The 12,848-nt window shown below is 39.1% G+C and overlaps 1 protein-coding gene across 6 annotated transcripts in view; it reads right to left on the reverse strand.

Annotated features, from left to right (window-relative positions):
- Nucleotides 1–12,848, reverse strand: part of LOC122539368 (calnexin-like) — a 70,264-nt gene that overhangs the window by 44,953 nt on the left and 12,463 nt on the right. For all 6 annotated transcript variants that reach the window (XM_043674127.1, XM_043674122.1, XM_043674123.1 and 3 more), the window contains exons 2-5: nt 12,211–12,382; nt 10,835–10,908; nt 10,650–10,708; nt 3,333–3,474 (exon numbers count right to left, since the gene is read on the reverse strand). In XM_043674127.1, coding sequence (XP_043530062.1) covers nt 3,333–3,474; nt 10,650–10,708; nt 10,835–10,908; nt 12,211–12,369 — 434 coding nt within the window. In that variant the 5' untranslated portion in view covers nt 12,370–12,382. The remainder of the gene's footprint in view (nt 1–3,332; nt 3,475–10,649; nt 10,709–10,834; nt 10,909–12,210; nt 12,383–12,848) is intronic.

Below are 12,848 nucleotides of genomic sequence, written 5' to 3' on the forward strand. Positions count from 1 at the left end.
CTGGGAAGTTTGCTGCAAACTATAGTCTGTTTAAGGTTTGGTGATCGTTTGAAGGTGTAGGGAAGATCTTGGCAAATTGCTCATCAATGTGTTGCAGGCTGCCAAGAACATGGTATAGTCTCTCCACTCCCAGGAAGTACTAGACGAAGGGTATCCTATCGATCGTATCCTCTGCGTCTTCTGAGGAGGCCATTATGTTTTTTTTACTGTGGTGTGTCAGAACTGGCAATTGATGAGTTGAGCATCACATCCCTTCCTTGACTGCATCCTTCAACATCTGTTGCATTCCCCCTCATCTGAAAGGATCTTGTGTATGCGTAGGGCTTGTTTGTTGACTGTTTTAATATGTGTTTAGGGTGGAAACTTGAGAAATGCAGCATCATAAGGTTTTCTGTAGGCTTGTGGTACAGGAAGATACTGAGGTGTCCCTCCTTGATGGAGATGCATGTGTCCACGAATGAGACGGATTCTAAAGAGTAGTCCACGGTAAGTCTGATAGGATGAAACTTGTTGACATCACGATATAGCTGTTTCAGTGATTCCTCACCATGAGTCCAAAAGGAAGAAAATGTCAATGTTTAAAGTGGAGCAAAAATCCCCATCACATACCTTGGACTAAAACCCTTGGACCTTGGCACAGGAATTTATGGAATTCACATTTGAACGAAGATTCATTGAGCTCTCTGGCCGAGACAGTCAAGGCAATACGCAAGCTTAGGGGCAGCTGTCTGAAACAGAGGTTTTGCTTGTAAAGCTGAAGGAAGACCCCCACAAACACCTCAGCTAAAGACAATGAACACCAGCCTGCAGAGCAAATAACCGAGACATTCTGGAGCCTATAAAAATACAAAACTATTCAACTTCTAAATCAGTTTGCTCAGACAGATACTGAACATTCCACACCATTGTACTACATGTAAACTTGTTTGCCTTTGAATGTGAAGGCCTTCACACTACCAGTACAACTTCAACATACATTCATCCAAGAGAAATACTGGACCTTCAAAACTATCGGAAACCCATTCACTTTAAACTGGAGAACCATTCATACCTCATCCAGTAATTAGGAGGCTCATTCAGCCCCAAGAGGAACAACAACAGCTCAGTAATCAATACAGACTTGAGGGGAGATAATGGGACACACAGTTTACATAACTGCTAGCCCTGATCTGGGAGAGAGAGCATTTTCCAATATTAAGCTCGTGCAGAAACAAGCAGATGCCAAACTGGCTCTAGTCCCAACAAGCAGCTTTGGAACACAAACTAAACTGAGAAGCTGAACCAGGAAGGCAAACCAAACAGCATCAACGCAACTAAGGACATCAAAGAGGGTAGAAAGCCAACCAACTGGACGCACTTTAAAAGTGTTTAAAACTGAGCCGAAACACCCTCAACCCCAAAATTTCTGACGCAGCTAGCAGGGAGGCGAAGATAGGTGGTAACAGTGCAGGGTACCCCAAGTATAGGAAACCTAAAGTAAGTGTCTGATTACTCAAAGCTAAACAACAATTGTAATGTTTTAACCTGTTTAATTTGATAGTGTATTTAAATTACTGTCCTCTGTACAATTGTGTTAATTTCGTTGCTTTATTACATTTGCCTTTTATTTCTTGTATTATACTTAACTTTCGTAGTTAAATAAACAGATTTTGCCCAGAAACATCGGTCTACTGCCTTCTTTATTTCACATTCCCTATATAAGTCCAGTGTCACAGCCACCCAAAATAAAACCAAACTACACATGCAAACCAGAAGCTCTACAATATACTTGGTGTAAAGCATTGTTGGGAGGTCCTGTGCAACAAAGTCTTGTTCGAATTTGTGCATGAAAATGTTGGCATTTGGGGTGCAAATTTGGATCCCATGGTTGTTCAGTGTGTCTGGATAAAGTACTAGTTGTTGAAGATGAAGACATTGTGGTTGAGGATAAAGCAGATAACTTGTAGGATGGTGCCTGGAAATTAGGAGTTGGTGATATCGAGTACTGTTCAATACATTCGCATAACTTACATGACCCTTTGATCTTTTACTTAATTTCTGTATCCGATGTATTCTCTTTCACTAGCTACCTGAGGGAGGAGTGGGGCTCCAAAAGCTTGTGGCTTCAAATAAACCTGTTGGCCATAACCCAGTGTTGTGAAATTTTTGACTTGATTGAAAACAAGGCACTCTTGATTTTTGTTCCCCACCTCTATCACAAAGAGAAAAATCACATAACACCAAGTTTAGTCCAGCAGGTTTAATTGGACGCACTGGCTTTTGGAGCGCTGCTCCTTCATCAGGTGGTTGTCAACCACCTGAAGGAGCAGCGCTACGAAAGCTAGTTCACATAACTTGGTGTTGTGTGATTTTAAAACTTTGTACACCCCAGTCCAACAACAGCATCTCCAAATCATGACCTCTATCACAATTAGTCATGCCTAACCCTATTTCTGTTACATTCTAGTTTTTCCAATTCAATTTTACTATCACTGATGCCCTTCACATTCCAGTTCTAAGCATTAACAGATTCGTCACCATCTTCAGCTGTTTGTTGCTCCCCACTGAAATCATTTAGGGTTTATTTGATGACCAAGTCTGGGTGCACACTACAGGGATCACATGAACCATGCTTATTGCCAAATCTGCACTTACACTTATTTAAGAAAAATAGAAGTGTCAATATGATTAATACATATACATTTTCTCTTCTGCCAAATCTCATTGCACTTATATATTTTAGTATAGCATTTTCAGTAATAAAGCTAGAACAATAGGGAATTAGACTTTTCAGCAATCAACTTAAAGATCTTTGAAAAAAAAAGCAAACAAAAATTCTTGGAACAGTGAGCAAATCTAAATCTCTTTGTATGCTGATAAGGCAAGTGCTTGCACTTCTGTTTTGCCAATTCTTGATTTTAGAAGTTATGCGTTAACTTAAATTTGTTGGGTCATGATATTTTGTCAAGATGTTAAAATAGCTTAAGTGTTAACATTTCTGGCATTTGCACATTAGGAACTTAAAGGCAAAACAAGTTATACACAAAAGTAAAGCACAGTCCTTTTTTTCTAACATCAGGAAAATGTGAATCAATTGATCGAGTGAGCACAGAAACTATTCTAAGTAGACACATACTTACAATTTTCTTTTGCAATTTTGCATAATCAATATTTTTTCAATTTTGGTCCGATAAAGCAACAAAACTAAACCTTAACATGAGTTTCAGCTCATGATTCTTTTTACAATGTAAAAATGAAAATCAAATATAGCCCAAACATATTTAATACTATATTGTTGACTTGATAAATTAGTTGCTAATTTCCCTCTCCAAGATTACCAAATGTGTACTTACTGGATAATCAGAGGTTCAGCTTTGAACAAAAATGGTTTCTTCAGTGGAGCTGAGATTGCATGGTGCTTTGCTTTTGACTTCAGCACCAAACCTTTGTCACCAGGCACTGTGTTTTCCATCAATTCCTCAACTGCCCATTTTCCTAAAAAGAAAATGGGAACTCACTGGCAGAATAGATAATTGCAAATTAAATGCAACTCGAAACACATTCAACAGTTGTAGGTTCAAGTTACATATTGTGAGTGCCATCTAATTTGAGGGTGAGTTAATAAAATGCAAATTCATAGATGAGGACTCCGTAAATTAAACTCTTAAACCCTGGTGCACTTGCATATGAAGGTTTAGAACATCGGAAAGTTGCAGTCACACTGTCAGGTGATTTACTGCAGGTAAGTTCCCTGCCTTAACTTCTCTCTGGATTACACATGAGAAGAGACATGAAGTTTGAAATTTCTGGCCACTAATATTTTGTTCTGCACTCAGTGAATACAAACAAGGCCAGAAACTTGGCTAGAAACATAAGAAATAAAAGCAACATTAATCAAAAGGGTTACTCGAACATGCTTTACTATCCAATAATAAAGGCAGACTTTCCACATCAAATGTACTTTCCCAAATTTCCACATTGATTACAGTTTAAAAACATCAACTTCAGCCCAATCAGACTGCTCATTTTGGGCTGTGTGCATTTGTGCACATGAACCTCCTGGGTGAAAGGGTTTGGGATGTAGGGGAAAGGCTGGATAAACTTCCAGAAAGAGCAGGGTGAACATGGTTTTGCTTCATATAGGAACAAAATTTTAGGGAGGGATATCTTGGAGGACTTTCAAAATCAATTTCAGGAGTTAGGAAGGAGGCTGAAACATAGGACTTCCAGGGCAGTAATCTCAGAAATACTACCTATGCCATAAGCTTCACCATTTAGGCAAAGGCAGAACAGGGAGGTAAATATGTAGCTTGAGGGATGGTATGGAGGTGAGACAGTAGAATCACTCTGGGAAAGGAGAAAGCTGTTCAGAAGAGATGGGCTTTACCTGAGCTGAAATGAAACTAATCTCCTGCCTGACAGAGTAACTAGTGTCGTGAGGATGGATTTTAAACTTGTAAATCAGAGTGGTGGGTTGACTAATGGGCCTCAGCTTGGAAGTACAGAAGGGGATAAATTCCTGCAATGTGTGCAGGAGAACTTTCTGGAACATTTTCAATCCTACCAGGGAGGAAGCGGTACTAGAAAATAAGGCAGACCTAATGGAAAATATCAGTGGGAGAGCATTTGGGAAATAGCAATCATACAAAAACGTTCAATACTAAGTTGGAAAGGGATAAAACACAGTCAAGGAGTAAGATTCCAGATTGGAAGAGGGCAGATTTTAGGCATGTAAACGTTGGAGCAGGTTGACTGGAAACACATTTTTATGGTAAAACAATAGATGAAAAATGGGAGACTTTCAAAAGAGAGAGGAATAGGATGCAAGCTAGGCACATACCCATGAGAAATAACTATGGGGTATTCAAAGCTATAGTACCCTCGATGACTAACGATTTGATGAGAAAAGGGAGAGAGACATGCGATGCATACCAGAATAATACAATGAAATAGGTATCAGGAAGCATATCTCAAATGGAGGAGACAGGCTGAGGCTGAAGGAAGGAAGGAGGAAGCACACCAAAAAGGGTAGCAGACTGTGCTAAAATAAATTGTAAAACATGTCCTTCAAAACATTAATAGTATAAGATAGAAGAATACTCTATATCTATATTATATATATTATATATTCTATATCTATAAAAGGACCAAACAGGATAAGGTGCTCACTGAAGCAAAGGATATGGCAGAGTTACTAAGTAAATACTTTGTTTCGGTCATTAACAAATTAGAAGATGGAGACAATTGTCCAGTTGAAAATGTGGGTGTTAAGCAACCGAGCAGCATAGTGATACATAACAAAGTAGTGCTAAAAAAAAAGTCACCACTCCCAAGCAGGGAAGTCAACAGCCTGGATGAGGTAGATTCTAGATTGCTGGAGTGGGGGTGGACAGGATTAGTTCCAGGGGATTGGAAGATTGCAAATGTGTTGCTATTGTTTAAGAATGGGGCAAAGGATAACCCAGGATCTGTCAACTTGGCATCAATAGTGGGAAAACTGATGTAGGTCATAATATGGGACTTGCGCCCACACCTCCCCCCTCACCTCCCTCCAAGGCCCCAAAGGAAACTTCCATATCCGCCACAGATTCACCTGCACCTCCACACACATCATCTATTGCATCCTCTGCACCCGATGTGGCCTCCTCTATATTGGGGAGACAGGCCGGCTACTTGCGGAGCGTTTCAGAGAACACCTCTGGGACACCCGGACCAACCAACCCAACCACCCTGTAGCTCAACATTTCAACTCCCCCTCCCACTCCACCAAGAATATGCAGGTCTTTGGACTCCTCCATCGTCACACCACAACAAAACGACGGTTCCGACGCCCCTCCCCCAAGTCCCTCCTCCCTACCTTTTATCTTAGCCTGCTGGACAAACTTTCCCCATTCCTGAAGAAGGGCTTATGCCCGAAACGTCGATTCTCCTGTTCCCTGGATGCTGCCTGACCTGCTGCGCTTTTCCAGCAACACATTTCCAGATAAGATAAATATACACTTGGAGAAAAATAAATAAATATTAGACAGTCAACATGTCTTTGTCAAGAGCAGGTCACATCAGACAAATTTTATGGGGTTCTTTGAGGTGTCACAGGCATTGGATGTGGGTAGTTTGTGGATGATGTATACTTGGAATTTCAGAAAACATTGAGTATGGGGTCACATGGCAGGTTGGTTAGCAAATTAGAAATGATGGATCCTTGGCAGCAGTGATTGCAAGTAGTTGGCTACAAACACTGACGGTAGGTCCAGATGGACATTTCATAGACAGGAAATGAGTTTAAAGTGGTGCTCCCTACAGATCCCTTGCTTTTTTCCCAATGTATATAATGGTGTTGAGGACACAATCTCTAAATTTGCAGACAATACTAAGCTAGGAAGAATAGTGAATTAGGAGGATGATGCAGAATGACTTCAGAGAGAAATTGACAAGTTGGCGAAATATCTGACAGATGAATTTAAAGGCAGAGAAATGAGAGGTCATACATTTCAGCAGAAAATACATGGAGAGACAATACAGGCTCAAATGGTACAACTTTGAGGGGAGTAAAGGAGCAGAGGGACCTTGGGGTTCAACAACATAATTCTCTGAAGGTTGCCAGGCAAATTGAAACAGTAGTTAAGGTGGCTTATGGGATCCCTGGGTTTATAAATAGAAGGCATGAGTATCAAAGCAAGAAAATGATGCTACACTTCTACATATCAGCCAGACCACATTTGTAACAAGGTGTTAAGCTCTGGACACCTTATTTAAGGAAGGAGGGAGTACAAAAGAAATTTACTAGGATGATATTAGGAAAGAGTCATTTTAGATAGAAAGAAAGGTTGGAGAAACTGGGCTTATTCTTCAAAGCTCAAGAAGAATAAGAGGTGTTAAAAATTATTAACAATTTTGACAGGGGAAAGGATGACATTTTGCATCCATTAGTTGGTAATTAAGTAACTAAAAGGTCACAATTTCAAGACTCTCAGCAAGAGAGCTAGGCGTGAGATGACAAGAAACTGTTGAGAGTTGGTAGGATTTGAAATGGTGGAGGTGGAATTCCATAAATTAAAAATCATAATGTTAGAGGTCTATGGAGTTAGGGTTGGAGAATGGGACTAGGTGGGTAGTTCTTTCAGAATCTGTACAAACCTGGGCTTCTTCTATAATGTAAAATCTATGTAAGAGAAGAGGGCAAAAGAAAGATTTGTAAAGAGTGACGATATTTGTCATCTTGGCCCTAAACGGCTGGCCATCAGGAAGACCAGCCTCTGAGCAGCTAGTATTTCAAGGCCTCTCAGAATCTTCTATATTTACATGACAATCTCGCTTTCTTCTAAACTCCTGTATTTATACATCCAAACTATTCAATCTAATAAATGGGATTAAGGGACAAGAGAAACTAACAAGAGAGTCAAAAGGTTTTGGGGATAGGCAGAAATGTAGCATGGAGGAAGTAATTAGACCAGTCATTCTTACTAAATGATAAGGCCAACCAGTGCTTTGAACTTGCATGCTTTTTCCCCTCATTAAACAACCACTTCATCCCTGGAATCGTTTTAGTGAGCCTACAATGCATTTCTTCCATTGAATGAAGATTCTTCCTTGGACCAAAACAGCACAAAGGTCTCCATTGGGGTCTCACCAAAACCCCATAATTGCACCAAGATTTTCTTACTTTCACACTCTAATCTCAAAATATATAACAATGAACTATTTTTATTCTTAACTGTTCACTGCATCTGTGTATTTTGTTACTGGAAAGGAGTGTCACCAGCAAGGCCAGCATTTATTGCGCATCCCTAACTTTTAAAAAAGGCGTAGTGAGCTCTATTCATGAGGTGCTGCAGTTCTTGGGGTGTAGGGACACCCCAGTACTGTTACAAAAGATTTTGATCCAGCGTCATCGAAGAAATTGTGATATACTTCTAAATCAGCATCACATGTGGCTTGACTTTGAGGTTTTCATGCATCACGTCTATCCTTCTAGGTGGAGGAGTTCTCTTGCTTGAAAGGCTGTCAGAGGAGTTTTGCTAAGCTATTGCTGTGGATCTTGGAGATGGTATGCATTGTTATCACTGTGCATCAGTGGTGGAAGGTCTCAAGATTGAAGTAATGAATGGAATGCCAGTCAAGCAGCATGTCTTGGATATTAACAAGCTTCCTCAGTGTTGCTGGAACTGCACTCAACCAGCCAAGAGTAATCCTGACTTGTACCTTGATGATAAATGGACAAGTACTGGCGGGACAGGAGAGATCCTCACCACAGAATTCCTAGCTTCTGACCCACTGTTATAGCCGATGTATTTATATGGCTGGTGCAATTCAGTCTCTGGCCAATGAGAACTTCAGTTTGGTAAATGCTGTTGATCAGTTAGATTCTCTTCACGGAGATGGTCATTTTCCAGTACTTGAATTGCATGTAAGTTATTCACCACTTATTAGCATGGAAGTCTTGCTGCATATAGACAGACTACATCAGCATCTGAAGTGTCACAATAGTGCTGAATGGTGTCTAATCAGGGAAGATTCACACTTCTGACCATATATTGGAGAAGAGGTCATTGATGAAGCAGCTGAAGACTGTTGGGCCTAAGACACTGCCCTGAGGAATGCCTGCAATGACATTGTGGAGTTGAGATGAATACGCTCCAAAAACCACAACTATCTTCCTTTGTGCTAAATATAACTCCAACCAGTAGATTTTTCTCAGATTCTTACAGACTCCAGTTTCATCCACACTCCTTGTTGCCATACTCAAAAGCTACCTTGATGTCAAGGACAGTCACTCACCTTACCCCTGGAGTTCAGTTCTTTTGTTGACCAATGTGGTCATGAGGTCAGGAACTGAGTGCTCTGCAGAAGGGCTTATGCCCGAAATGTCAACTCACCTGCTTCTCAGATGCTGCCTGACCTGCTGTGCTTTTCCAGCACTACATTCTCTACTCAGAATTCAAATGATGCATTGGCAAGCAGGTTATTCCTTTGCAAGTGATGCTGGATAGCATTGTTGACAACTCTTTTCATGAACTTGCTGATTAGGAGTAGACTTTAAGGGAAACAATTGATTGGGTTGGATTTGCCATGATTTTTGTGTATTACATACCTGAGAAATTTTCCACATTCTCAGGTACACGCCAATGTTGTAACTGTACTGGAATAGCTTGGCTAGGGGTATGGTTAGTTCTAGACTATTAGTCTTCAGTACTACTGCCAGAATGTTGTAGGGGCCCACCTTTGCAATATCAGTGTCTTCAGCCACTTCCTGACATTATGTGGAGTGAATAGAATTGGTTGAAAACTAGCATCTGTGATGCTGGCAAACTCAGCAGGAAGCCAAAATTGATCATCCACTTGGCCCTTCTTGAAAGGCAATTAAAAGACTCTAGTGACAGTGGTTTGTACAATCACCACATTTAATTCCAATTTCATCACTTGCCACAAAGATTCAAACCCATTAGCCTTGACATCTGAATTATTAATCCATAGGAATCATTACCGTATCACAAATAAGCCCCAAAATGTTTTTGTATTAAAACAGACAAATGCCATTGATCAAAACTTAATCGTTTTGACCATTTAAACTAAAACTACTTTAAAAAAAAATTTTTTTGACTCTCCATTCAGAGAAACCTGCCTCTTAGAGGGCTTGACAGGGTAAAGGCCAAGACATTTTATACATTCTACTATAAAAAACTGAGCAGTGTACAATTCATGGAACAAAAACTCAAAGCTAAACAAAGAAGAATTATTTATATAACGAGGATTCTGACCTGGTCATAAGATCAGATGTTAAGTTGTTTTTTTAAAATCTACTTTATTTTATACAACAGGGTACACCTTCACATTACCGGACAGCAGCAATTTTGTGTTTTAATTTTGAAGTTATTTTATTACCTATTTTGGATTTGCCATGGACAGGAGAAAATCAAGTGACATATCCCTCGATTTAAGGTTTCATCTTAAACACAGCATCTATGACACTGCAGTACTTCCTCAGTACTACAAAAGTGTGACAGCCATAATACTGTGCTCAAGCTCTAAAATGGTACTTGAACCCATAACATTGACTCAGAAGCAAAAGAGTAACTAAGCAACAACAGAGAGTGGCACCACTTTTCATTATCAATTTCAAGTGCTAATTTTTAAGGCAAGTGCAATTTGCCAACCTTAACATCACATGAAATACTTTCAATGCACTACGGGAACCTTTTATGCAAACTTTTAGCAGCACAGCACACCACAAGAGAACACTACATCATTCAAAACATGTCTATGGCAACTAAAAGTAGATTTTTAAAAAAAAAAACATTCTTTTGAATATTGCCAGTTACAATGCATTAATCATTATCATCACAACCTGATGCATGACAATTCATTAGTGAAGCAGGATTAATTAGAATATTAGGCCTCATTTATATAAATTTTGTGCCCTTCCAACTTAAGTAAAATTTGTCAACAGTTTAATGCAGTTTACTCTGGCTTCCATTTGGAACAGGCTATTCTATTCAAGATATGTTAGGCAAGTGTTATGTTATTGTCTCAACATATAACATTTTAAAAACCACAGATTGCAATCTCACGATTACACATCCATCCAATGTAGAACTTAGCTATCCTTGCAGCACTAAATAATAAAGTTACATTAATTGACAAATCCTACAAACAGTCTAAACGATTCTTACCATCATATTTTGCAATATCTTCATCCGCATCATCTTTCTTTGTTTTGGACAAAACCCATCTTCAATGGGAAAGGAAATAAAAGTGAAAGGTTATTGCACCGAGTTAATTTTAATTCAATGCCAAAAAGATGTGTATTAAATTAATTGCATCTTATTAATCTTGAAGAAAAAAAAAATCTTCTTACCCATCTAAATTTCCACGATCGAATGTATCAGCAAAGTATACCTCCTTACTGGGCACTGGTGTCTTGTACGCTACCTGCAAATTTAGATGAATTTCAGTACCATGTATGTTATAAAGAAAGATTTTATTTATTGTATACAGAGTCAAAGGTTACATTGATATTAGAAATATGCTTTAAATAAAGTTCAAGTTTGGTCGATGTGTTTTTTTTTAAATCTTCCAATCAGAAAGTAATATGGTTATTCAAAAATAGTTTATTTCATTGACTAAGGAGCACACGTTTTTAAATTTTCCAGAAAATTCAGTAAAAAGCTGGGTCCAGATTACCTTCTGAATCTCAAACTGCCCATCCTAGATAGAGTTCAAGACTGACATCTGTATGCTATACAGATGTGTTTCATTGTGGAAAAAAAATCATATATGATTTGAGTAGAGGGTAAAGTGTTCAAACAGATTTTTAACCCTTTGGAATTATGACTGAAACCTAGTCTGGGCTGATGGGATGGGAAACTCTTCTTTCTGCTAATTTTTGGAAAGTAATTCAGGTCACAGTAGGCTCATTGCCACACTAAAAATGTACTGGTGCATTTTGCAAGCAGCAATAAGATAAGGGAGTACTCAATGAATGACATGAATAGGAAGGGTTGAGAGGCAAATGGGCCAAATGCTGGCAAGTAGGACAAAATCAGTTTAGGATATCTTGTCGGTGCAGAAGAGTTGGACTGAAGGTGCTGTTTAACTCTATACAAGAAACAGAAACTTCGCAATAGAGGAGGTTACTCTTAGATTAGATTGGAGGCTCACTGTTGAGCCATTCTGCATTTTGCCATGCCATCTTCTACTTGCTCAATGATAAAATATTGCTGTTTCTCTGCATATCTTTATGATAAAAGAACTAAAATGCTGGAGAAACTCAGGAGGTCTGTGGAGAGAAACAGTTAAGATTTTGTGGCTGATAGGACTCCACTGAAAAATAATATTTGACTTGAAACATTAACTCTTTCTTTCTCCACACGGACTATCAGACCTGTTGAGTTTCTTCAGCTTTTTCTGTGTTTGTTTCAGAAATTCCAGCATCTGTAGTAGTGTTTTTATCTTTATGATAAACAGGAGAATGAATATATAAACTGTAGAATTCAGTTTTGATTAACTCAGAACTCTGACTGGATATTTTTAATATTTACCCAAGTTATCTGAAAATTAGAAAGGATAGAGATTAAATTAAAACTATGGCTTTCTGTTAATAACTGGAACTCCACATCTATTCTTGATTTCCCACTTCCTTAAATGTACTCCCACTTTCATTCTGCTTGAATGTTTTTCCACTGAAACATCCCATGTGTCACCTTTAGTGATGTATTCAAAGTAAATCTTCACCTGAACTGTAGTAGATTTACTATCCTTAGTTTGACTGTCAGTACTAGTTTCTTCCATCTCCAAGGCATCGACCTCAGCTTCGTTATCATCATTTTCAGCACAGACCACGGTTAATACAAGCAAAAGTCCAAGAAAAATCTGCTCCCATTTCAGCTTCATATTGATTCCTTATCTGCAAGGAAGGTACAGAAATAAAAGAGAACATACAGTTGATGAGCAGAACTGTAACAATTTTCTTCACTTCTCCAGAACAACCAACTACTTTTCAGCATCCCCTATACCTATAAGGCCATACGAAATAAGAAAAGGAGAAGGCCATTTTGCTCCTTGAGCCTGCTCCACCATTCAACAAGATCATGGCTGATCTGACATTCCTCACATCCCCTTTTCTGCCCTTTCCCCATAGATTCTTAAATTAGTAGGGCAATCAAGAGCCTTCAATATACACAAAGATTCTACCCTCACTGCTCTCCATGGAAAGAAGGTCCAAAGACTCAACCTTCAGAAGAAATTCCTCACCTAGGTCCTGAATTGGCACTTTATTCTGAGACTACACCCTCTCGTCCTAGATTCTCCCATAAGGGGAGACCTTGTCAACATTTATCCTTTCCAACCCCTTAAGAAGCCTATATGTTTCA

This window comes from Chiloscyllium plagiosum, chromosome 32 (genome assembly GCF_004010195.1).
Source record: "Chiloscyllium plagiosum isolate BGI_BamShark_2017 chromosome 32, ASM401019v2, whole genome shotgun sequence".
Lineage (NCBI taxonomy): Eukaryota > Metazoa > Chordata > Chondrichthyes > Orectolobiformes > Hemiscylliidae > Chiloscyllium > Chiloscyllium plagiosum.